General features: G+C 40.1%; 1 protein-coding gene across 1 annotated transcript in view; it reads left to right on the top strand.

The window, feature by feature from the left end:
• Positions 1-5,467: 5,467 nt before the first annotated feature.
• Positions 5,468-26,910, top strand: part of PRPF19 (pre-mRNA processing factor 19) — a 39,352-nt gene continuing 17,909 nt past the window's right edge. Inside the window, exons 1-9 of the mRNA XM_072424525.1 lie at positions 5,468-5,653; positions 7,882-8,031; positions 10,915-10,991; positions 12,926-13,067; positions 14,402-14,475; positions 14,576-14,638; positions 16,207-16,248; positions 24,548-24,622; positions 26,303-26,378. Of these exons, the coding sequence (XP_072280626.1) occupies positions 5,635-5,653; positions 7,882-8,031; positions 10,915-10,991; positions 12,926-13,067; positions 14,402-14,475; positions 14,576-14,638; positions 16,207-16,248; positions 24,548-24,622; positions 26,303-26,378 (718 nt within the window). The 5' untranslated portion in view covers positions 5,468-5,634. The remainder of the gene's footprint in view (positions 5,654-7,881; positions 8,032-10,914; positions 10,992-12,925; positions 13,068-14,401; positions 14,476-14,575; positions 14,639-16,206; positions 16,249-24,547; positions 24,623-26,302; positions 26,379-26,910) is intronic.

Raw genomic sequence — 26,910 nt, 5'->3', positions numbered from 1 at the left:
AACAAGTATTTAAGCAGACATGCAACTGTATCATTATTAGAATAGTTCTTCTTCCAAATGTCAATTATTTGTTATGAATGCTACCAGTAAGCTGATACGAGAGAACCAAATGTTATATTGTTCTGTGGTTCTCAAAACAGAGGAGAAAGTGTGTATGTGCTAAGGCTCTCCTAGCACCAGTCTTATTTTATGAATGACCCATTTAGAGATCATGGCTTTCTTTTCTTTTATCCCACAAGGAATCCATGGCTGGTAACATCATATTCTTTTAAAGCCTTTTCTCTTTTGCTGTAGGACACAAAACTGCTGAAGTTCTTTGGGAAGCTCAGGTTCTCAGTCACAGCTTAAGCATCTGCTTTTGCTAGGCGAGGAGCATTAGGATAGCTGTCAAGTAACCATGTAAAGCCAGCTAGCATGCCATCCAACATAGCTTGACGCAAATCTAGGAGGTGCTTCCAGAGCCAACACTTTCAGCAAAGTAGCAGACAATGGACAGTCAGAACACATATTAGGATTTTGCTCCATCAATGTTTGATATTTAAGAAACGAGGTTGTGCATATTTAGATATCGAGTCAAACATTCCTTCACAGGAGATGTTCGATGAGGAAGAAAACCACCAGTCTCCGTGCCTACTTGCAGCCAACAGTTTCCCATAGCGACATATGCTCAGGCCAGAAGCTCCCTTCTTTTGGTGCTAGAGATACAGAATCTTTCTTCTATTGTCTCTCTTTCAACCTCTTGGCCTCTTGAGTCTTTTACTGGTTCCACATTTCAAGCATTTTGTCCAAAAAAACAGCCTTGCTCCTCACACAGCTTCACCAGTCTTCAAATCCTTGACTTTAATCAGGAGAACAGTGTGGTCTGCATGAACATTTCAAGAAGTAAAACTTCTTGAAATCTTCCATTAATGGTTGTAATTTTGATAGTCTTCCCAATAATACTGTAATGCGCCTGGGCACACAAACCAAAACCAACTCCAGATATCCTTCTATCACTTTTTTTTAATGTCATAAAACACGACAAGGGTTAAGTCCAAATAAGCAAAGTACAGGAGGGTTAGGCAAAGGCAGGTCACGAACAATTCGAGGTCAGGGCAGGCAGCAGACAAGAATGGTCATTAACAATCCGAGGTCAGGGCAGGCAGAGTTCAGGCAAGAGTCAGGTTCAGACCAGGTCGCTATGGAAATGACAAATGGGATAAGCATAAACCAATACAAGGATGCACCCAAGCACACTGTGTTCACAGAGGCTTATAGCGGGCAATGGTGTACAGGACAGGTCTCCTTAAATAGCCAGAGTGACCAATAACCTTGCGCCACCTGGCGCCATTTGTTTGGACAGTAACTGAATCCCCTGCCGCCGATTGGCCGCAGAGAATTTAAACTATGTCCCGCCCCGTGGCGATGCAGCCGAGTGCCACGCCCTCGGGGGGTACAAGAGGCATGCATGGTAGCGCGCGCACCTCTTCCCAGAGCACCTCTAGGACGTGCACTACTTTGCACATCCAAAGGAGTGCTGAGAACAGGAGTTTCTGTAACCACGTCCATAGAGATGCAAGGGATGCCGCCTGGCCGAACAGTAGTTTGGCCAGGACGGATCCCTCCGCCTGCAGAGAGAGACACGCTGCGAGCAGAGCAGCAGCCTCAGCCATGCTGCCTGCTACAGCGGCGTCTCCCTCTGCGGCTGGAATCCCCAGGGACGCCGCGGGCTGGCAGGACGGGTAAGTTCCTTACAAATACAGCTCAGAAAACGTTCAACAGAAGTGGATGCCATATAGAAATGGTAATGAAATTATACAAATAAATGTCAGCCTTTTGCAGCTTCTGCTGTGTGAGTTAGGTGGGATTGCAAATATCAGGGAGCCCCAATACAGATATTTTAGTGTTTGATACCTGTTCCTTTGAGACCGTTTGGTATAGTGAAATTTCTGTCCAACTATAAAATAAATACAGATATTTTAATGTTTGATACCTGTTCCTATTTACCATAGAAGACCGTTTGGTATAGTGAAATTTCTGTCCTAGTATAAAATAAATACAGATATTTTAATGTTTGATACCTGTTCCTAATTACCAAGGAAGACCGTTTGGTACAGTTAAATTTCTGACAATGGACTACACCTACATGGACTAGATGCCAGTTACCAATGTGGTCCCCGCTTCTTCTAAGGGCCCACTGCCCTCTCCTCCTGCTTTTGCTGCTGCCTGTCAGTACTCCATCTATTAAAATTGTATTACAAACTTCTGGGTGGCATTGACAATGCACTACACCCAGCTCTCTATGACACTTACCAATGCGGTCTCCCTGGTGATAGCTGACCAGAGGCCACACACTGCTACTGCTCTCACTGACCCACGCTCCGTCTCTGGTCCTCCATCCTTTTGCCTAATGTCACCACACTACTTGTCTACAACTTTATGGGCGGCATTTCTAACACATGTCATCCAGGTCATGATTCCAGCTAGCAATGCGGTCTCCTGCTGTTTTGATGGCAGAGACTGGTGCTAGTGGGTTCAGTTCACACATAGCGCCACCCTTTCTCAATGTCCTAAAGTTTATGCTGCCTTCTGTACGCTGTCCATCATGCAAAAATCCTATTTTCCTGCTGTCACTTTACCTGCCATTTTCAGGAAAACCACGAGGTCTTTTGGAACTTTTGTATTTTCCCCTTGTTGTCACTGTTCTCCTACACATACCTAGCAAATTTGGTGGTTCTAACATGTATAGACGCTTTGCTATTAATGTTTAAATTCAGTCCATTGACTTTAATTAAAGTCACAAAATCGGATCGCTGAAATTTCGTGGACTCATCAGATGTTCGAGGAAATTTTAGCGAGACTGTCAGAGGCCTTCCCACTCATCCCAACTGGTAAATCACTATCGCTCGATTCTTCGAGTGATTCTAAATCACTATCACTGTTTTCTAGCTGTTCGAAAACAGCTTTTGCACTAGAAAGACGCCTATTGGAAGCCATGGATATGGTCAAGTTTCTAGTCAAAAGTCAGGGACGTGTTCAAGGTCAGAGACGTGTTCTGAGGTGAGGAAAAGGTCAGGCAAAGGTCAGACAAAGGTCAGATAAAGTTTAGAGCTGGTAGTGGACAAACAGTAAGGCAGGGCACTGGACAAAGCTGTTGGATACACTAATAGATAAACTGCTGGATTATCTAATATACAAACTGTTGGATGCACTAATGTGATCAAAGCAGATTTACAAGGTAATCTGCCTTTAAATTTCTCACCAGGCCTCGCCCCCCCCAGCGTACTGACACTTTACGCATCCCATCGATCACGCCGGGGATGCAAGGCCAGGGGACACAGAAGCCAGGCGGGCGTCGCTCGAGGACGCCACTGGATCGTGGAGACAGGTAAGATCTTTACAATGCCACCCCGAGTGTGGCTCAGGGGTTACCGATTCTGGTACTTAAAAATAACCCTGAGCCACACTCGAGAATACTGCCAGGGGTAAACAATAAGCAAAAAAAATGGATACAGAAAAAAAAATCAACTGTGTTTGGCATTAACTATACACAAGGCACTTCATTTAAATACAACTCATTAATTGATAACGCCTGGTATTAGAAGTAAAATTATAGATCATTTTAGACACACTACACTCTAGCATGGTTACAGTGTGTTGAGTTCAATTATACTAATTACTCTCATCCTTGCACCAACTCCATGTTAGCATTCTAATCTGCTCTGTAAATCTTGTTTCATTTTATAAGGCTTCCCTCCAACCACTCCAGTCTACCTCATTCTGTACAGAGAACCAGGATTCAAAACATTTGCTATCAAAAAGCAAAATGACTTTGAAGAAATCCATTCTAGGTTTGCTGAATCACCTAGCTTCACTGATGAAAGTGTATCCTCTCCAGCCTTGGAGAGCTTTAATAAATCAGGCCCAGAGTGCTGTCCTTCTCTCTCCCACTCTAATCTACCCTGTTCTGTACAGAATAGGATAGAATGGAGTGGTTAGAGGGAGGTAAAATTTAGTAAGGAAAAAAAGGCAAGGTGCTGTCCTCTTCTTGCCCACTCCATTCTAGCTGCCACTTTATTAGGTAACATTAATATTAATAATTAACAAGATTTATGTAGCCTCAACATATTACACAGTGCCATAAATTAAATAGGGGTTGCAAATGACAGACACAAACAGTGATGAAGGAGGAATAGAATGTAGGTTTATATGTTGCACACATTCTAGCTCACTCTGTACAGAATGGGATAGAATGGAGTGATTGGAGAGAGGCTGGGTTAAAAGCGATAAGGACAACAGACAAAGTGCTGCCCTCCTCTTGTCCACTCCATTCTAGCCTCCTCTGTACAGAATATGAATGGTTGGAGGGAGGCTGTGTGAAATATGGTGAGTTATAGAAAGCACAGTGCTGTTCTTTTCTCACCCATTATTCTAGCCTGCTCTGTACATAAGGGGATAGAATGGAGTGGTTTAAAGAAGGAATTTAGTCTATATACATGTAATTTCTATATATAATAAAACAATTGTGAAGGTTACTACTGGCTAAAGCAATTTGTTGTCTATACTACTCAAGTCTATACTAATTTTATTTTAATTAAAAAACTATTTTAAATTGTACAATGCGCCCTTGTCTGCAGTGATTTGGCGAGAATATGTTATTTGCAATGATATCCTCCTCTAACCAACTCCATTCTAACATTCTCACTATAGAGCTTGCTAGATTATGCTCTCTAGGGGAAGACCTCCTCTAAACAGCTCAATTCTAGCCTGCTCTGTACAGAATAGGGTAGAATGGAGTGGTTTAAAGGAGAAATTTAGCCTAAAGGGGAGCTTAATTCAAAGTTTTACCTTTACAAAAAAGGGTAGACAATATATATACATATATATATATATATATATATATATATATATTTTTTATGCAACACTTTTAAAAAAAAAAAGGATGAAGCACCTTCACTTTCAGTCTTGATTGCCGCAGAAGGTGTGCATAGAGCCCCCCAGATAACTACATCACGCATCTCACGCAGAAGAAGCAGGTCTCCTGCTGGAACAAAGGAGAATTCCAAGAAAGCGGAATCGATGGAGGAAAGGTACAGCACAATCAGAGTTCTGCTGAATTAAAGGTGTGATTGTTTTGTTTTTTTAAATACATGTTATTTCAATATATGATAAAAAAAATTGGAATACAGTTACAAATGGGCAAAGAAATATATTTCTAAGTCCATACTAATTTTATTTTATTTAAAAAAAAACATTCTGTAAAATATTTTTTTAATTCTACAATTCTCCCTGTCAGCTGGATTCTAGCCTTATCTGCACTGATTTGGTATATGAATATGATTTGGATATATAAATTCCAATTGGCTAAATTATTTAATCTCCAATAGAGCTGGCTATATTAGAGACTCTGGAGAGAGAACCTCCTCGAAGAAACAACTCCATTTTAGAGGCTAATCTACTAGGAGCGACGTCACTTGTCCCTCCCGGAAGCGGAAACTCAACAAGGCGGACGTTTGTGCATGTGAGTTGGCGGCACGTTGTATCGCTCTTTATATTGTCTACCACGGGGTCAGCCTGTGGAACCGAGCAAACAGAGAGTGAGAATAAACGAAGAGTGAGTCTCGCGTCTAATTTGTAAACAAGGACTGTGTCACAATGTCTTTGACTTGCTTCAGTAAGTGGTGATTTATTTAGCTTTGTAATATCTGAAATCATTGTACGCACATATAAAGAGAAGCTGTGTAACCGTATCTGACTTCTTCCCCCGGTCTAGTTTCTCTATTGCCGCTTGGACTTCACACATTAGCAGATATGTTTTCTTCTAGCAGACCTGTAAATAAATTGGGTATTTGCAGAGAAACGTCAGACTGCTGTAAGGAGGTGCCTGTGTACCCATATATGCTTGACCATCGAAAGGTGTGAAGCGGTGTGAAGAAAGGAAGTGACACTTACTTGGCTCCCTCAAACATAGTTTGACCAAGCAAAACTTTTGTACTTTTTTTTCGACCAGGATAAGGAAATGTTAGAATGACCACTGTTGACCTTTACCTGTGGGTCTTTTAAGGTACTCCTGCTAAAACCATTTTTGTTAAGGCCAGTGGGAAAATTGCTCCTTGCATTGGTAATTGGTGGGTCTTCCCCCCTCCTAGAATGTATGCTGTTCTGGGCAAGGTCCTCCTGTACTACTGTCTGTATCTGTCTGCCCCTGTCTATTTTGTGGTTATATAAATCTTGTTTAATAATAATGGAATATTCCTTTTACAGTGGCTATCAGAGCTGTACATTCAAGTGGCTTTGTAAAAAATGAGTCTAATGCTGCCATGCTCTGCCAGGTGGTGTTTGCTTTAGTTATCTTTGCTACTTGCACTGCAGGCACTGCACTTAATAGAGCTGTCTGTTTATGGGCCCCAAACCCCCTTTTTAGGTGCCTAACCCTTAACTTCCTTCTTTCAGCTGTCTTAAGTTATTCTGCTCGTGTGATGACAATACTTATATTTATCCAATGCAGAGCTATCACATTTTTAATGTGGTCAGAAGGAGCTTTTTCTGCAATGTAAAAAAAAAAGTGCTGATCTCGCACATGCACAGTCAGTTAGGTACATTTTTAAATTTGTTTGGGAAGGATCACTCACCTAACATCTTTACTGTTGTGGCTGAAGAGAAAACCTGTAGCCTTCTTTAATACATAAGTAATGTATCCCAGGAGGCTGTTGGCTGCTGCTTATGTACATGTCTGATATTTCCTGGATTGTTAAAATAGTGTTGATCTTGCAGTAAAACTGTCACATTTATTTATTTATTTTACATTTTCACTTGATCTTGGGCCTGCACAGTGCAAGATCAGGTGAAGTAAAAAGATGATTGTGACGTCCATTGTCTAGTCTGTCCCAGTAAAAAAGTTAGATCAACGGCTTTCCACCTTTAATAGGTGTTTTTTATTTTATTTTTTTTTATTCCCTTTATTGAATGTTCTGCTTTAACCTTTCTGCCTGATGTGTATACTTAACCCTTACCCTGGTGCTAAGCCACAATTATTTCCCTACTGCCTAACTTCAAATGTGCCTGCCTGGTGCCCAAGCTTATCACTAAACTTAACCCTTCTGGCAGGGCCTTTTCAAGCTATTTTGGTTCTCTAAGCAGGATGCCCAGGTGTGCCCCCTAACACATTCGCATGCAAGACATCTACAGTAGTATCTATGTAGATAATTTAAGAAATTTCAAAAAGTAATCTCTGTCAACTGTGAGCCTGCAGCTGAGCAACCTGAGCTCCCAATAGTCAAACTCGCAAACCTCACACAGCGCCTCATTGTCTACAGTAGTCTGTCCACAGTTCACCACTATCCTCCCGTTTTCAGTGCACTCTCTAGACTCAGAGACAAGTCAGGGCTCCCTTAAAATGCTGGTGCTCTGTTGGCAGTAGTTTTGCAGGCACACAGCAGTCCAGTCATTTTGCAGACTGCAGTTTGGAGCTCCCTGAAGCATGGACCTGCACTAGTTCTTTCACTGGGACTAGTGCACTTGACTGACATCAGTGCATACCCTGTAAAGAAAACTGCTTTATAATTACCTGTCTTTTGGCTAATAATTACATTATTATATAAAGTACTTTTGATTCCTTTTCTTCTAGTGGTATTTCTTTTAGTAATTTTGCATTAGGTAGTGGGCATTTTAATTTCTTTTCCCACTTTACTAAAATTTTGTTTGGCTTCCTTATTTCGTTATCTTCTAAGCTCTGCAATGCTGGTACATTTTTCATACTTTGCACTGACCATTCACATTTGGCTACATAACCTTGTTCAAACTGAAATATGCAGGCCGAAAAAAATTGGCCAGTACTGTTATAAGCTAATGCTTCATTAGCATTTCTGTAATGTCTGTATATGGTTTGTGCTTTTTCTACAGTAAGTAATGAGGTCACAGATCGTCCTTGTGTTTCCCCTGTTTCCGGTCATGTATTTGATAGGCGGCTCATTGAGAAGTATTTGGCTGAAAATGGCACAGATCCAGTAACAAACCAGCCTTTGAGTGAAGATCAGTTGATTGATATCAAAGGTCAGTAAAGTTTTATTTTAAATGCTGTGACATCCTATATTTATCTTTTAGTCTTTATAGTCTACCTAAAGATTGAAAACCTTTAGATCAGGTGTCAGCAAACTTTTATGGCCACTAGACCATTTCAGGGATGGCCAGACTCAGTAGGCTAATGGCTCCGGCCACCACCAGGGAATGCCCCCTGAAGTGAAATCCCTCTTTTCCATATGCATTGCGGAGGAGAGTGATTTCCCTTCAGAGAGCGTTGCCTATTTACCGCAGCGGCAGCCACGTTGCTGTGGGAGCCAGAGCTCTGGCGGCTCCAGTAGTCCCTAACACCCGGTAGCCGCGGGTTGCCAGCTGGCATTAGGCCGGATCGGCCAGGGGGCGTTAGGCTTGAACGGCTAGGCCATATCTGGCTCAAAGACCGGAGTTTGCCAACCCCTGCTTTAGATGCTGCATGCTATATATGAACCTCACTCAATGGGAAGTAACTTGTTTTGTGTGTAGCAATTGCTACTACTGAACCTAACATGAATACATAATTGCTCACCCTAAAACACTAGAAATCCATTTGAAAAATCACATGACATAATTAAACCTTTGCTAATAAAAATCCAAAAGAAACAAAAATTGAAACCTAAAAATGCTACAGACACATGACCCTTCATACATTTTCAGTATTCTCTCTCTCTGTATAAATTAAATAGTTTTTAATATTATTTTTAATGGACAACACTTTAACAACTTTTTGTTTGTATTAAAATTATTATTACCTACTAGGGCCTTTGTTGATCAATGTATAAACTCAGTTTCATGAGATTGCCCTTTTTGATATTACCAGTTGCTTTGTATGATATATATTATTCCTAACAAGATAGTTTGTATTTTTAAATATTGTTATGATTGTTGATATGTAAAGTGATTTTGCAGCATTTTAAATAGCATTTGTCATTTTGTGGATACAGAACTTTAGTGATATGTGTATAACTCTAAATTTCAATACTAATAAATACACCTATGTCTTGTAATGTTCAAAAATGATCCACAGAGCAGCAGGAGTCTGTATAAACAATAGAAGTTAACAGCATATGTATGTGAATGCAAATTATGTGTTCGTGCATATGACAACAACAGATGTGAATGTATGTCCATGTTGATTTTGGAAAGTCAAGTTGCTGTCCATTTGTCAAAGTCCACGTGCAGTATATAGAGTTGTTATTGCTGCTATCTGTGAAGTTAAATACACTATCTTGCAGTGAAAGTTTGTATCTAGAGGAATGACACAATATAAATTTTAATATACTATAGTTTTGGGTTAAAGCAGGGGTGTCAAACTCTGGCCCGCAATGTCCCTATTTTCGGCACCCAAAGGAATCCTAAATACTAAATATGAATTGCAGCTGGCCCACCACTGCATTGAAATAGCGCCGCTACTACTCTGCCTATGCGTGGCCCCGCATTGGACTGTTTTCTTGACAAAGGGAATTGTAGTATAGGTGCTATTTCAGTTTCAAGTTTGGCCAATCGAGTTTTTTATTTTGGCCCATTTGAGTTTTACACCCCTGGGTTAAAGGTTCAGTTTGCATATTCATAATCATATTGATCTGACATAATTGATAACTTGAATTTTACAATTCATGCAAAAAATATTCAGAATCATTGTGGCCATTCTGAGAAATATGTTTTTTGTAAGTTGACCAACAATATACAGTGGTACTTTTAAATAAAAGGACAATCTTTTTTTTTTTATATTACTGTATGTCCCTGTATTTCATTGTACTATAGATCAGGGGTGTCAAACTCAAATACACAGAGGGCCGAAATTAAAAACTTAGACCAAGTCGAGGGCCAATCTTGAAATTTATTAAACTTGTTTTTCCTTCTCATTAAATATAAAACATTTTCATGTGGAAACAGGTATTGCTTAATATAGGCCTAAGAATTGTTTTACATTTTATTTAAAAAAATATATATATTTTGCCTTTTTCTGTGTGTAGCTTTCTCAGTAAAATGTCAATGCTAACCTGTCTCCAATGTTTGCTATTGCTTTCACCAGCTCTCTATATAATATTTGCAGGAACTTTTTTGCCACAATTTCGCACTTTATTATGTCACAGCTCTTCATTTAACCATTTCCTATCATGCACACCACATACCCTGCATAATGTACCCATACCACCCACACTTCATTCTCTTTTGGTTCTTCCATCCCTTTCCTTTTTTTTGCACCATGTTTTCTAACAGCCCCCCTCAAGTCTTTTAAGTCTTCTCTAGCACCTCTGCCCCCACATTCCACACTGCATTCTTCAGCAGCTGCAACTTTACCATTCAAATTATTCTTCTTTCTACCATGGCTGACCTTCAAAGTTTTGGGGGTCAGAAATTATAATTAGAGTTTAACTCCAGCCTTACCTTCTTTTTCCCACATTTGTAGATAAACCTCTCCGGTGCTGAAAGTGACTATTATTATTAAACAGAAGAAGACAGGAACAGCCGAATGTGCAGCTATGCATAGGCAGAAAGCTGTTCCATAGACCCGAGTGATGCCGAGACTACAATTCCCAGCATTACTTGCATCTATAGAATGGAACAGGCTGTTGCTCTATAGACACAAGTGATGCGGGGAATTGTAGTAGCGGCGTCAGTCGTTGCAATACGTAGTGGTGGCCGGGTGGGCCAGATGCACTTCATTTTAGGAACTCTTTGGGGGCCAAACAAAAGGACCTCAAGGGCCAGATTTGGCCCACGGGACAGAGTTTGACACCCCTGCTCTAGATAGCATCATTATATGTATATATTTAATTGGGTAATGGATTTATTTTTAAAGCTTTTTGTGGATTTACTTTCTGACTGCATTGTTATAAATGTTTAAATTGATTTTTTTTGGTTGATGTGATTTAGTTGCTCACCCAGTTCGTCCAAAGCCACCCTCAGCGACAAGTATTCCAGCAATATTGAAGTCTTTGCAAGATGAATGGGTAAGTATCAGCTTAGACTATATTTGCATGTATACATATTATTCTTTGTTGATTTTTGTTAGCTGTTGTCCAGTAAAGCAGCATGTAAAGCTCCTTCCATTTGGAAATTAAAAAACAAAACAAAGAATTATAAATTCCTTTGAGGCTGCAGCCCTTTTCTTGTTTTTAATTAGGATCAAGTTTCATTGTGTTGTCTTTGTTTTTACCCAAGGCTTTTTTTTTCTGTTCATATTACCATGTAAAGCAAAGTGTACTCTCCCTGTCCAGGTATCTCATGTCCTTCCAGGGAGCACAGAAATTATTTTCTAGCCCTGCAGTGCTGCAGATATTCCCCTGCTTGGCTGGTCCCAGAGAATCCCGCTGCTAGAGTGTCAGTAGGAATTGCCCACATGTCCAGTGATATTAAATATATAAAAATAAATTTAAGGCAGCTACCAGCACCAAGGGATTTGCCAAAATGTTAAAGTATGCATGCCATATTTGCACATTTTGGCAGACTTGGCAGCCAAAGAGAGTTTTCAAGGTCAGGATAATCCTTAAGGCTGATGCTGCCATTTCTTCCCAGATGTCTCCACAATCAACATTATCATCTGTCTTCAGTGATACAGTAATACCCTGAAAATTTGTGCTTTTGAATCACAAGTTCCCATATTTTTTGCTTGGAACCTTAACACTTAAAATTCACGACTAAACAGTATCCAAATCGGCTGATCCATAAAAGCATAAACAAAGACTGAAGGAAAACATTTTTTTAAGATTTTAAAAGAAAACTGATGATTACTGAAAGTATGTATTTTTATTTCTAACGAGTTCAGTGTCTAAGAGAAGACATTGGCATCCAAAATTCGCGCATTTTCAAAATTTCCGGGGTTGTCTAGGAACGTAACCCCCACAAATTTTGGGGTATTACTGTATAGAGTCCGTAAACCAGCAGAAATATGATGCAAAATAGTCTTTAATGTGACACTATAGCAGACAAACAAAGAGCACTCCTGTAAATATGCATACAAGTACAGAGCTGTTATGTAAAGGTTAAGCATAATCGGGTCACAGATCATGTAACAAAGTGCATAAAAGCAGCATTGCCTCACAGAGTACTTAGTTAAGAAGAAAAAAAAGACCCAGTGTGTTTATTCTTTCCCTTATTGCTGACTTAATGTTACTTCTAAATTACAGCTGTGAGCTCCTAAACTAAATTTTAATATTGTGTGTGTGTATATAGCAAAGAAATAATAAGCAGAAGTTTTCAAAATCTATAGGTTATCTTGTTTCATCCCTAAGGTTTTAAATGTTGTCTGTTACTCAAGGTATTGTGTCATAATGGTATGGCCCTTCAACATAAAAGTGTTATTTAACTATGTTTTGAAAAAAGTTGCATTAATTTGTTTAAGCTTTGTGGACATGTCGTGCTTATCGCGGGTGAGAATCTGACATGTACAGTGGTTGCCCAACATCATGTATAAATCCTACCCATAGAACAGAACTGGTGCTGTGTGTACAGGACTTGTTCGTTCATCTTTACATGTGTAAGCTACCTTTTTGTTTAAAATCCTACATTTTGATTAACCTAAATAATTCTGCCATTAATGGGTGTTAAGAATGTCTTCCAGATCCTCAAGTAGAGGTAGCAGCCTGCCCAGACTGACTGACAGGTGTCTGTGATCGAAGTCTGGATTGAGTGGCTGTCTGATGATAGCCAACTAACTGGGCGGAAATTGAAAACCTAGATGCTACTGTTGCAATGAGTACAGCAGCATTGTGGATTGCTAGAAATGTCAAATTTCTGCTACTATTGCATAAGATCCAGATATGAGTGGTTTGTTGCTGGATTTATGTCCATAGATTTGTTTTTAAAGATCCTGGAACTTCTATGTATAACTTTGTCAGTTTTCCGCTTTTTCATGAAATTATGTAATTCTATAACTTTCTTGTAGGATGCAGTTATGCTTCATAGCTTCACTTTGCGACAGCAGCTACAGACCACTCGTCAAGAACTTTCGCATGCCCTATACCAACATGATGCTGCTTGTCGTGTTATAGCACGTCTTACTAAAGAGGTAACGGCTGCCCGTGAAGGTACGTTTTTTTTTTACTTGTAAATCGGTCTCCCATTTGTACCTGGAAAGCTTAATTCTAGTGATGTGAGTTGCTTAGCGATGTTCTCTGGCTTGTTCCATGGCTTGAATTTTGATGCTCTTATCAACTGTGGGTTTTAAACTGTGTTTTTTCTGTGAAATTCATTTTTCCAGTATTTCTCAGGAGGATTTGGCACTGTCCAGGGATCTGGGGTCCTGATCCTGGTTCTCTCTGTACTCTAGGAACTGCTTTTGAAACACATTGGTGACATCTTTCAGTCTCTTCCTACTCACTAGATGGTGTGCTTTTTTTTTTGTCACCTGGTGGCTGTCAACTCTGTGAAGGGAGTGTTTAAACTGGTGACTTTTTAACTTCAACCAGGACATTTTCCTTTTGTGTGTCTGGCCTCAGTTCCCTTTTTAGCCACTGCGTCTTTTGGATAAATGCATTTCCTTTTTGAATCTATATGGCAAGTATAATGGGTGTTTGAACAAAACCATACTCAAGCATGTTATACCATGAATAGAGCTCTTCCTTTCTCTGTGAAGGTAGAGTAACTACCAGATCTGTTTCTCCTATGCCTTTTGACATCAAACATTCTCTAAGTTCTATCTGCCTCTGCAGGTGACCTATTCCTATTTTCACAATCGGATTGTCATTTTTTGTTTTATGTTGTCTATTCCTCAGAATTATTTGTATTTTGAATTGTGATAATCAGATTCTTGCGTCCCTTGATGAAAGAGAAGAGTTGTGTAAACTCTGGTAATAAAACTCTGTTTAGTGAAGTCCATTTAGAGACACAGGTTCTATCCCTTTGTTAATGGTGATGCTCTTAGAACTGGTTTACTGCAAAACTGAAGTATGCCACATGCAGGTGAGTTATGTTGGTCAGGCTTACAGGTTATTTGCCAGTGTCTAGCCTTCCTGAAGATGGCATCATAACTTTAAAGGTACCAAATTCCTGTGTCTTCAAAAAGGGATTTTATGGTGTGTCCTTACGAAAACCTCATTATTGCAGATATAACATGAGTGATTTAAATATTTAGCCATTTGTATGTAATATTTGTTAAAAAAAAAACTGTTGTAAGTTTACTGAACAGGTTCCAGAAATAAAACAATGTATCTTCATGTGCATTCTTTATCCCGACAAATGCTTCAAATCTTGGGGTACTTTTGCCCAATCTCACTTACCCATCGCTTGTGGGCATCTTTACTAGCCTATACAAACGTGTGCGAAGGAACAGGCAAGCACCAGGAAGTGGCAAAACCTGCAGCCTATTGTTTACCAGGATTCTACTACCTGAATTAACAATGTTGTTCTTTTTATCTTCTAGCTCTTGCTACTCTTAAACCTCAGGCAGGTATTTCTGTTCTCCAGGCCAATCCTGCGCCACAAACAGGAGCAGCTGTAAGTACACTTAGCTTGTATTGTATTGTACAAGTGTTGTGTTGTATGCTTTTGTCTTTTTTACACTCCTATTTATTGTGTATTTCACATGTCCTTCCAGGGTTCTGTTGAAGCAATGGATCTGGGAGAACTTGTAGGAATGTCTGCAGAGATTATTCAGAAGGTAAGAATGGCAGGCTACAGTTACATTTCAGGCAACATAGCTTAGGGGGTGTTTACACAGCAGAAGCTGTGTAAAAAGAAAAGAACAACCTAATTCCTAGTGTAGTGGTCCATTAGTCCAAGTACAGGTATACATGAGCAAGTCTGCTGCCAGTTTTGTTCTCATCTGATCATCTGTCAGCAGGTGTATCCTAAGAACATCACCTACACCCTGTCACAACGAAGCCCACACAAAAAAACTTTTATCTCAGCCCATGAATCTTTGCTATATTGCCCTGGCCAACCGCGTGTGTGTGTGGGCACGTGCTCGTCTGTGTGTGTTGGTGCCTATGACTTTCTATGGGTTTTTACACTCACACACACTCACACTCTCTCTCATCTGTTCTCCCCTCTCCATTGAACAGGATGGCACTGTATGTATAGTGCTTGTTCATTCAGCTTTGTTTTTTGTCATTGAAATTAATGCGCATGAATGAGATCGGCATCTCTTTCCTCTTGTGTGATGTATATATCCTGGGAAGATCTGTACTCTCATTCACTTTTTTTTGCCTTCAGTGTTACCTATAAGAAAAAAATACTTTGTATAAAAGTATTGTCCACCTTTCTATGTAAATTAACAATTTTAGTATAGGTTCACTTTAACTAATTTTGACCACATTTAGAACTATTTTAAAAACCTTCTAGAAGGCCCACATTTACTATAGTACCCAAAGAACCCAAAAAACATTTTGAGAATTTACAGACCAATTTTACTATCCTGACTAATTGCTTTGTAGGCTTTTTTTTCCTGCATGCAAGGCACTAGACAATATTATCAATGTGTCAAACACCAAAAAGAATGCTTTTCCCCTACCGATGCCAAAGAGCAGTGGCTTGGTATTATTATATGAAAGAGACCCCTTTCTATGGGAATTTGATACAAAATGCTCTAGCATTGTACTGTAACCCTCTGGCTATTGTGCAGGTCAGTGGTCACCTGTTGAATTCCTTTCCTATGTATAATAAGATGAAACTTTATTTAAAAGAGATGGTGCTCTCCACCATTGACGTTCATAGAGGTCATTCCCAATCTTGATTCATCTGCTGTGGTGGATCGCTGATTGACACTGGGTGAGAAAGTTTGTTGTGGGCGACAATTATCTAAGATGTATAAACAGCCAAAACCTAATGGCAGATAGCAACAGCTACAAGCTTGGGCACGTTGGCCTTTGGTGAATAACTATCACAATTGCTGAATCATCATAGCCTGTTTAGGTATACTGTACTAAATCTTTAGCAAGGGCAACTAGCAATCAGCGTCGCAAATGTATTTTACTTTTTATTATGCTTAAACATTAGAATAATGCCATTCATGCAGTGTCTGTGTCAGCGGTTTTATATTTTATGTGCATATAGATGAAACTTTCACACATGCAAAATTTAAAGAAAAAAAAAACCTTACAGGCAAGGTTGTGTACTATTCATAAATTTTTTACATGTCACCGTATCAGTTACCTTTTCTAGGTGGTTAAATATTGGATCAGTTATTTTTTTTACCCACACCTTTTTCTTCTAATTCCTGTTTTGCAGCTTCAAGACAAAGCAACTGTACTTACCACTGAACGTAAAAAGGTATAGTTCCCGCCTCAAAAAAAAATGTAAAGGCAAAATGTATAGATTTTTAAGAGGTTTTCAGAAACTTATCTTAATGTCTAAACATTATGCATACTTTTTTTCCAATATTGTTTTTTAATTTAATAATTTAAAAGATAGAAATAGGTCTCATGTCTTTTATAGGTGTATGTATGTAATTTTTAAAAACAGTTTAATTTTCTTATCTTATGAGGGATATAGTGTTTCATATAATTAAACTGTTTTCTGCTTTCTCAATCATGGACCTAAAATAAGTTATGCAGCTCGGGTGTTTAGCTTGTTTCCACACAGCTGCATGCTTGTTTCAGGTTTATGAATTCGATGGTACAAATTTTAGATGCTGTTTAGGCTTCTTCTTGTTCTTTTTTTGGTCACTGATACCATGTGGCACTCAAAGGTTGATCTTTTCGTTTTTGCTAGTCATAGATAAATAGTTTTGTTAAAAATATCTCCTATTGTTGGGGAAATGAATGCACAATATTTGGCACTGGTCAATATTTATATATTTGTTGTTTGATTACAAGTGTGTGTTTAATCCAAGGTGCTTATTTTGGTTGCCCCCTACTCCTGGACCATCTGTTGTTCCTGCAGCTAACTATCTAATTGCAGAGGCTTCTTCCTCTGCCATAAATGTGTATATGTAGAACCTTTTGCAGTTACTGCTCTACTTGGAGAGGGGAGCTGTATGTGTCATCCCTTTTTCTCTGCCCTTGGTTTCTCACTTTGCAGCAGGTTTCCTCTCTGGGACAATAGTGCACCTCTGTAAAAATGACCCCCCTTCCCACTTTACTGTTCTTAAGAAACAAATGTACTGTTTTCGATCTAATAATGTTGTCTCAGAATATTTTTTTTTTTTTTTTTGTCCTGATGGATTCCCCAGTCCCCCACTTCCACACGCTATCTTATTTCCTTAACATGAGGTATTCTTCTGTTTCATGCACTACCACTACTCTTTTGCATCTGCTACAGTCATAGGATCCAGAAGAGCATAGCAGATACAACATACTGAATTTACAGACAGACCTTTTTGAAACCAAAGTTTTCAAACTACCAATGTAGAGGGGGCTGTACTTAGACCTGTTAAGATCTTCAACGTCATGTTGGGTGACCATGTGGGAGTATTGGGCCTTTTCTCTCACATTTAAATGTTATTTTCCTTTTCCTTCATTCATGTTTGTTTTGGGAGCAGTTTGTTTATTCTAATATGACCAGTGCTAGCTAGATTGGACACTCTTTAGTTGTCCTGAGATTGTTCCCCATAATGTTTTTTGTCCTTTCTAGTGTACGCTACTGACTGAAGAGCACATCTGTATACTTGTTTGCTGCTTTTTGTACTCCCAAGACATTAACAAGTTTGCCAAGCCTACAAGTCACCAGCTCAGACTGCAAATATTTGATCCTAATATTCTGCCTTGTAACATCTGAAGTTTTTACAGAGGTGTTGTTATTCTGGGATCCTAAAAAACTCTATTTGTGAGTTCATTTATTAGCTACAAATATAGCCATCAGTTAAAGTCTGCTATTGTTTTTGAACCCAAGGTGTAAAGTTAGAGCAAAGACTTTACTCTGTACTCATCCTTGGGTGTCCTATTGTTAGCTAAACTTCAGTAAGACACCCTACTCTTGATTTACTGATCCTGTCTGTTTACGGCTAGTAAAATAGAATGCATAATGATTTCCCATAAATGGATGCTCCTTTTTTATTGGCATAAAGGTGTGTTGTCTGTAAGGTTTTGTCCTGGTGCTTATCCTCAGTCAGGCCTTTTGTAGCATAGAACAAACCTCCCCCCCGATGGACACTAGCAGTAGATTAAGGAGTTATTCTTTGGGATCCTGGTGTCCTACTGAACCTCTCTGTTACATTAGAAACCCCTGGCTGTGACTGTATTATTGCTGTCACGACCAAATGTAGGATGATCGTGGTTTTTGATCAGCTGCCGCTGATGCAGATCTTCATAATTTTACCTTGCTGATGTTTTCTATTCTGAGCCCCTGGGTACCTAAGATGGTGCCCACTTCTCTAGAAACCTAATAAGACAGCCTACCTGCTTATCTTTGCCATCCTCCACTGACTTGGACCCCTCAGCTCATCCACAGAAGGACTTGCTGTACCTGTTGCTCTATTAGACAGTCTCAGCTCAGCTTTGAAATACATTGCTTTGCGGTCTGACTTTGTGACATCAAGGGCGTTCAAGGATCTTTTTCTACCTGAACCGCAGATATGTACTTGTTTGCTTAGTGATGGTTTTTCCTGGAAGATAAAAATCATACTCTGGAATATTCTGCCTCTGTCACCTCAGCTCACCTTTCCCAGATTAAGCTTCAGCTGGAGGATCTGTAGAACCACAATCGGCAAAATAATATTAGCTCAAAGGCGGCATGAGGCATCTTCAGTCCTTGCAGCCTCGCATCGGGTGTTTCCCCTTAATAAACCGCATGCCGCGCGATAAGACTCCCGATTCCAAGATAGCGTCCTCACGCTCCTCACCTCCAGGCACTAGCACAGGAACCTGGGGCACAGGTTCTGACAGCCCCACAGCCTCAGTACTAGCCACCCCCAGGAGCCCTTCTCTTTTCCCAGAGGAGTCCCACAGCTCAGTTTTTCCTGCATTGGACACAGCTGCCTCCCCTGTGCGGCCATATGTATCACATGCCTTGCTCCAAGAAATTTTTTCTATCCTGCCTACTAAAAGTGACATGGAAGCCATGCTTGCAAGTATGAAGCGCTCCCTGCGCACAGATTTGGAAGCAGTGCAAACCAATGTAACTGCTGTGGCTGGTAGGGTCACAACCCTAGAAACCTCTACATGTACAATCCAGTCATCTGTCACTTCCCTGGATAATTCTATGGGAGAAATGCGTTCACAACGTCACTTCCCTGTATCTTCGAACTGATGACTTGGAAAACCGCAGCCATAGGAATAATGTCCGTTTGCAGGGTATCCCTTCAGCTACAGCTAACGCTAACCTGCGTGCCTCAGTTGTTGTCATTTTTAATATGCTTCTTGACCGCCCACCAGATATGGCCAGAACTTGACCAGGTACACAGGGTTCGCAGCATCCGCGATAGAAGCTCTAATCTGCTTAATGATGTGTTATGCAGTGTTCATTACTACACTCTGAAAGAGGAAATTATGAGGAAGGTATGATTCCATGGTCCCATTAACCGCATACTGCGCCCTCTGCTGGAACTGATTCGTTCCTCTGGAGGCTATTACAGATGGGGACATCCATTCCATGTGCTTATATCAAAAGGTGGTGGGACTTTTGCCCTCCATCGCCATGCACAACTTCCTTCCCTGTTTACCATGCTTGGCGTGGACCCTATTAACATTCTGAATTGGCTCGCTTTTCCCATGGATACAGCGCCCCCCTGCAGATGAGACCTCGGCTGGGTATGCCACAAAGTCCTCGACGCAACACTATTTCTAATGTGTGGGTTACCCTGGCGCCGCTATCCAATGAAACTTGATTTTTAATTCTCCCCTAGGAACCTGGTCATCTACCTCCAGCATTGTTACATGCTGCTTTTTTTTTTTTTTATGATAACTCAAGGTTGCACAGTCATATCGCAATATATATATGTATTTACCCTGTTACGGCTTTTTCTGATACTGATTGTCTAGATTTGATATATGACAAATTGATCTTTTCTGTCCTAGGTGGCATGACCTGGGTGACACTACTGTTGTTTTCAGTGTAACTCTCTGGAATACCGGGTTATACATGATTAGAGGACCGATTACTGGCACATATACTATCTTACCAGATTTGCTAGTCAGTTTCGGCTCTGACTGGGAAGATAGGATTGGTGCTTTGTGGCCCTCTATACATATTTGCGCTTATTTGCTCTCAGGTTTACAAATGATGATTGCACTGAGTTTTAGTTTCAATTAAGAGGCGATATCTGAGGAGCGGTGATGTATTCAGTAATAAATGTTTTTTTTTGACGGGCATAATGTTTCTTAGATGGCCCGCCGGTCTTTGACGCTTCTCAGTATATTGCCGTGCTTTGTTCCTCGTATTCTTGAATTTGGTAATTTAAAATGTTTTTATATGCAAAGTGATGGGCAGTTTTTCCCCATGTCCTTTAGTGTATAACATATCCCCATGCTCCCCAAACTATTTTAATGCCGTCTGTGGTTACATTGGGGAAACAATATATGTTACTCTATTTTTATAGTTATTTTACACATTTTACTATTTTACTAACCAGATGCAGAGGCAGTGAGCAGATGCTCGCCTTGGGCATCATATTCCCCCACTAGTTTGCTCCCATTCCTGTTTTGACCCCGACAATAAGTTGAGGACATTTCTTTGTTTCCTTCTCCTGTTCTCTATTCTTTCTCTGCCTTTCCTTCAACCCTTTTTTCTTTTTACTACTTCTAATTGAGTCTCTTCCTCCCAGCCCCCCCCCCCCTTTTTTTTTTCCCCTGGGCAGTCCCTTCCTTTCCTAGGCTCATTGGCTCTGTTGTAGTAGACCCAAACATAGTGTCTGGCCCTTGTTTAATGTCCCCCATGCCGCTAAAATTTTCATCAATGAATGTCAATGGTCTCAACTCACCAACCCAGCAATCAGTGGTGCTTTATGCCCTCAATCACATAAAGTGCCAGGTGGCATTTCTTCAGGAGACCCACTTTCACCACGATAAAGTGTCTGCACATAAAAACAGCCGTTTTCAGATGGCCTATTCTGGCTCCTCCCGATTCAAAATCAAAAGGTGTAAGTATCTTGATCAACAAATCCCTGCCTTGGTTGTTGGTTGCTGTGTAATCTGACCCTAAATGGAGGTATCTAGTAGTCAAAGAGGAAATTCAATCCCACATGTTCACTCTGGTCAATCTATATCTTCCTAATACCAATCCGCTGCCCTATTTGGAAGAGTTCCTTGATATTGCGGAAACATTTACATGTGTTGATGTGAGGGTGTGTGTGATAGTAGGTGGGGAATTTAATTTTGCATTAGATCCTGTTCAAGATGTATTTTGGGGTGCCACCCACCTTCCCTACTCCACTCTGACCGCTTAAAAATCTCCTACATCAACTTATTGACGTATGGAGGATACAACACCCCACTGGCCGCGATTTTACTTTCTTTTCGCCGGTCCAAAAAACGTATTCCTGCATTGACCTTTTTCTAATACGACATGATGCTATTTCCCTTGTCCAGGCCTCTGAGATTGGTAATAAAACCTTTTCAGACCATGCCCCTATCTATCACTATTCAGACAGCTTCCTCTTCCTTAAAAAATTCTTCCTGGTGTCTTAAAGAGTCTCTGATGACTTCTGAGGGCTTTGGATCTCCGTTGGAAACTGAGCCTCAGGCTTTTTTCTCCTGCAATGCAACCTCAGTCTCTAATCCACTGACTGTATGTGAGGCTCATAAATGTTATATCCGAGGACTAGTGATCCAGAAGGGTCACAGACTTAAGATGGAATGTAAGGCTCAGTTAGAGCATATATTTCATGCTTTACATATTTTAGAATCACTCGCAGAACATAGACGCCCAACTGACGGTTTTGCGTGAGAAAATTAACATGCACTGCTGCTCCGAGGCGAAATTTTAACTTGACAGGAGTAGGGCATTTTTCTATGAAAACAATGTGGGAGGGCTCTGGCTAGGGTGGTGAGGGCTAGAAGAGCCTGGGCCTTTATTCCCTGTATAAATTCTAACTCGGGTGACCCGTTACACAGTTCACAGTATATTGCGGACTCTTTCAGGGATTTCTATCCAAAATTATATATTCTGAGAGCTAACACGGGTGCCCCTCCCATCTGCTGTGTTGACGACAGCTATGCAACAATACCTCACTGCCCTAACTCACGCATACGTTTCTGGATGCCTTTAATGGCCTTTCCTCAGATTACCCCCTTCCAGCAGATGCCGCCAGAGCCCATATCACTGTTATACTGAAGCCGGAAAAGGCTTCCAAGTCTTGTGCGAGCTATAGACCAATATTCCTTCTTAACTGTGATGTTAAGCTATTCTCCAGTATATTAGCGCGCAGGCTAACGCCCCTTCTCCAAGGTCTTATTTATTCAGATCAAAGTGGATTTTTGCCTTCGTGAGGCAAGAGATAATACTACTACACACAACCCCAATCAATCGCGTCACATTAAACAAAATTCCTTCCATGATCTTTTCGGCAGATGCCAAGAAGGCCTTTGAATCGGGTAAAGTGGGAATATATGAGACAGGTCCTCACCTATATAGGTATTCCGAGCCGGCTTTTTGACTGTATTCAAGCTCCATATCAATGCCCCACTGCCTCTATTGGAGTCAATGGACTCTTTATCGCGTCCCTTTTCGAATATTGATGGAATGAGACAGGACTGTCCACTGTCCCCATTGTTATTTATTTTGCTCCTTGAATCCCTCCTGATGCATATCCATAATAACCCAGATATTAAGGGCATACGAGTGAACAAAACAGAACATAAAGTTTCTGCATTTGCAGATGACCTCCTTTTCTATATAACCTCCCCTTGCATTACTATCCCGAACCTTCTTAAGGAGTTAAACAGGTACGCCCAATTTTCAGACTATAAAGTCAACCTCCAAAAATCGGAGGTGTTAGATGTGAATTTACCCCCAGCGCTCAGAAATACACTATCCCCTTCTTTTCCATTTAAATGGTCCAGAGATTATATCCGATATCTAGGTACTAATATCCCGGCGGATATTACCAGGGTGTTAGAACTTAATTTTCTGCCCCTGCTGAACACTATTCGAAGTGATCTCCAACATTGGTGTCAGCAGGCTTTTTCATGGTTTGGCCGTTGCAATATTCTTAAAATGAATATTATGCCTCATCTTCATTTATGGCAGACCCTACCTGTCCATATACCCCCACACATACTGCACAAATTTAGATCTGAATTTCTCAAATTTGTTTGGTACAGCAACACTCCTGGACTTAACAAGTTTCTCCTGCGACTCCCAAAAGACAAAGGTGAAATGGCTTTCCCTGACCCGATTTTGTACCACAGATCGGTCCACTTGACCTGTCTGGTGGATTGGTGCAGACACGCTGCTGTTAAAGGGATGGGTGAGATTGGATTCTGTGTCCCCCATTCTACTAAACACTGCAGCCTGGTCTCCCCCAGAAGCCTGCAGTTTCCTCCGTAGCCACCCATTGATTGGAGTAACGCTGAAAGTAGTGTTTTAAATACTTTCACAGTGAGGGAACTAAGACATTCCCTTCCCCGATGTCCCCTATAATTGGCCACCCTGACTTCCCCACTAGTAGGACAGACCCGGTCTTTAAGCAGTGGATTGAACAGAATATTTTTAGAGCAATACCTTTCTTGCAGCCCCCTAACTGGACCCCGATTGGACAGCTTCAGCAGGACTACTCCCTCCCCTAGACAACTTGAGAAGGATACAATTTCAGTATTTTCTCACCTTGCTGCCCAAGTTTTCCATAGACCCCTCACCCCTCTGGAGAATTGTGTATGCCCGGGGACCCTCTAAAAGGAGTCCAATCCTATGTCTATAAAATGCTTTTGACATCAGGCGATGTATCAACAGATCTTGGGAGACGGATCTTGGTATTAAATTTACTGACGAACAGGCAGAGCGTGTTTTATACTCTGGTCACAAGGCCTCTATTACTAACCGCTATCAAGAGACGAATTATAGGTTGCTTACAAGATGGTATAGGACACCGGAGCTCTTGCATAGAATCTACCCGGTAGATGAGGTGAGCCCTTTGTGTTGTTTATGTGGGAAACACACCGGCACTCTAATGCATATTTTCTGGACCTGTCCTTCACTGACACCTTTCTGGGAGGGGATTGCTAGAATTATTAAAGACTTGACAGGGACATCTATTGAAAATAGGCCTGAGTTAGCATTACTACATGTGTCCGCAATCTCAAAAAAAAATGATAGAAGCGTTCTCTCCTGCGCCATTTGGTGAACGCTGCTAAAGCATGTATTCTGCCATTATGGAAACATACTTTCCCTCCTACAATAAACAATGGATTACCAGGGTGAACGATATACAATATATGGAAGAACTAACAAAACCAAGGGAGCAGCCATCACAGAGACCAGCACACTCCTGGTTTTACTGGGGTGATTTCAAGAGCTCAGCTGATTATAGATGGCTGCTTGCATCATCTGATTGGTGCCATAATGTTTTTTAGGTTGCCCACTGCCCTTTTCTGGGTTTCAGGGTTTTCTGTATTGTATCTTATTGTTAGTTGCTTCTAAAAAAAAAAAAAAAACACAAACGTCTTTGTTTAAAACTTATGTAATTCCGTCTCCTTAGCGTGGCAAAACTGTTCCAGAAGATCTTGTAAAACCAGAAGAGCTCAGCAAGTATCACCAAGTTTCCTCTCATGTGGTAAGGATTTATGATATTTTAGGTTTTTTTGTAAATGTTTTACATTGCAAAGTCTGGTAGATTTAACCACCTGGGCGTTACACTGATGTCTAGATTTCTGTACCAAAAGCGTTACACTGTTTTTTTTTACATTTTAGACCTGTAAGTTACAGAAATATGTCCGAACAAGGGTCTAGTAGATATCATGAATATAAAAAAAAGTTTGAAAAACCCATCCAGTAAAAAAAAAAAATGTACTTTTAATAAAATCCTATCCTATTTTTTTTTTGCATAGAAATTTTTGTTTATATTGTGGGCTTGTAATTCTTAGGATTATCTCCCGGGTATGATAATTTATATTTATTTATTATATTAAAATCATAAATTATAATATATAAACAATAATGAAATAATAGACAACAATGTAATCTAAAAATAAAATTAAAAATGTACTTTTATTTTCATTTCATGTTGTGTGGTGTTTTTGTACTGTAAAAACCATTTAAAAGCAGATTACATTGTAATCTGCTTTTAAATTTCCCTCCCTGACACACCCCCATACATCACCAATCACATCACCCGGAAGATGACTCATCCTCCGGAGTGATGTGAAGGGGGGGGGGATTTCCCTGCCCAGCTCACACAGACAGAGACAAAGAGGGACCCTGGATGCTGGAAGCTGCTGCTGGCATCTCCGGTGAGATGCACAGAACAATGCAGGATTTCTGCATTGTGCTATACATCTCACTGCAGATGCCAGCAGCAATAGCAAATCTTTTATTGCTGCAAGAGGAGCTGCGGACACTGGGTAAGTATTTCCTTTCAGTTGTAATCCGATTGTCATAAAATGTATGACAATCGTATTGCAATATAACATTTGTTTACATTTACCCACCTGGTGAGAAAAACTCGGGGTTAACACTTTTTGCAAAAGTTTTTACCCCGAACATGCTCGGGCTTAACGGCCAGGTGCTTAATAAACGTGGGTTGGAGTAAATAAATACCCACACGCTTCATAATTTTACCCATATCTTATGTCGTGTCTTAGGTGTACATTTTTACATGTATTTGGTAATAAAGTACATGTCTCTGAACATCATTTTTTTAATTTTTGATAATCCAGGCATATGAAAGATTTGACATTGTGTATATAAAAAAAACTAATTTCCCCTAGCCCCATTATGAAATTAGAGGTCCTCAATATGAATTATGCAAACACTTATTTTGTGTTAAGTATACCCACCTTTTATTATGACTAAATTATCACTGGTGTAGCCAAATATATTGCAAGGATGCAGAATTGGCGAAATGGGAATGACCTATGTATAGCTAAAATATTTAAAGTGATTGCAACAAAAGTGTACATAATCTCAAAGATCAGATTGCATTGAACTTTTGCATTGAAGGTCCTCGGGCAGCTGTGTAATTTGATAATCCAAGATACTTTGGTATGCTTATTGGCTTAGTTTTCACCTCTCCCCTCTGACACTAGTTTAAATTTAAAAAAAATGTTTTTTGGCACAGATCCTACCTATCACTTTATATCATCATCCTTACTTAGCTGTTTTAATGTTTGGGTCAGGAGAATATGAAGTGTGTGCAATATCTGTTTGTTATTTAGTTATTAAAAAGGATGCTTAAAAAGACATGCAGAAAAATGTTAACATGGCTTATAACTGTTCTCTCTACTTTTTTACCTAGGGACTCCACAGTGCCAGCGTACCTGGAATTTTGGCTTTGGATTTATGTCCAACAGACACTAATAAAACTCTTACTGGTGAGGAATTTGTTTATGCCAACATTTTTTCTAATTTTGGTTCTGTACATTACCACAATTAATTTTAAATGAAACAACTCTGATGCAGTTAAACTGCAGACTTTCGGCTTTAATTTAGTGGGTTGAACAAACAGATTGTATAAAAATGTGAGGAACTGAAGCTTTTTTTTTTTTTTTTTTTTTTTTTTTTTTTTTTACACACTCGATTTTAAGGGCTCAAAAGTAATTGAACAATTGACTCAAAGGGTATTTTATGGGCTGGTGTGGGCAATTCCTTCGTTATGTCATTATCAATTAAGCAGATAAAAGGCCTGAAGTTGATTTGAAGGGGGAGGGGTGCTTGTATATAGAAGGTTTTGCTGTGAACTTAACTACCCCACCAGGCTAGCTGTTACAATACAGCTTTTAGGTGGTAACCCCTTAGTGACCTGATTGCATTGCTATTTTTTACCTAGGTATTCTTTGTTCAAAAGCTTGTCCATACACCCCCCTAGTGTATGCAGTGTGTGTGTGAGTTACCCCTCGTTGACCT

Source organism: Pyxicephalus adspersus, chromosome 10 (assembly GCF_032062135.1).
Source record: "Pyxicephalus adspersus chromosome 10, UCB_Pads_2.0, whole genome shotgun sequence".
Lineage (NCBI taxonomy): Eukaryota > Metazoa > Chordata > Amphibia > Anura > Pyxicephalidae > Pyxicephalus > Pyxicephalus adspersus.
The sequence above is the reverse complement of the archived record's forward strand: the minus strand, read 5'-3'. Positions and strand labels throughout refer to the sequence as shown.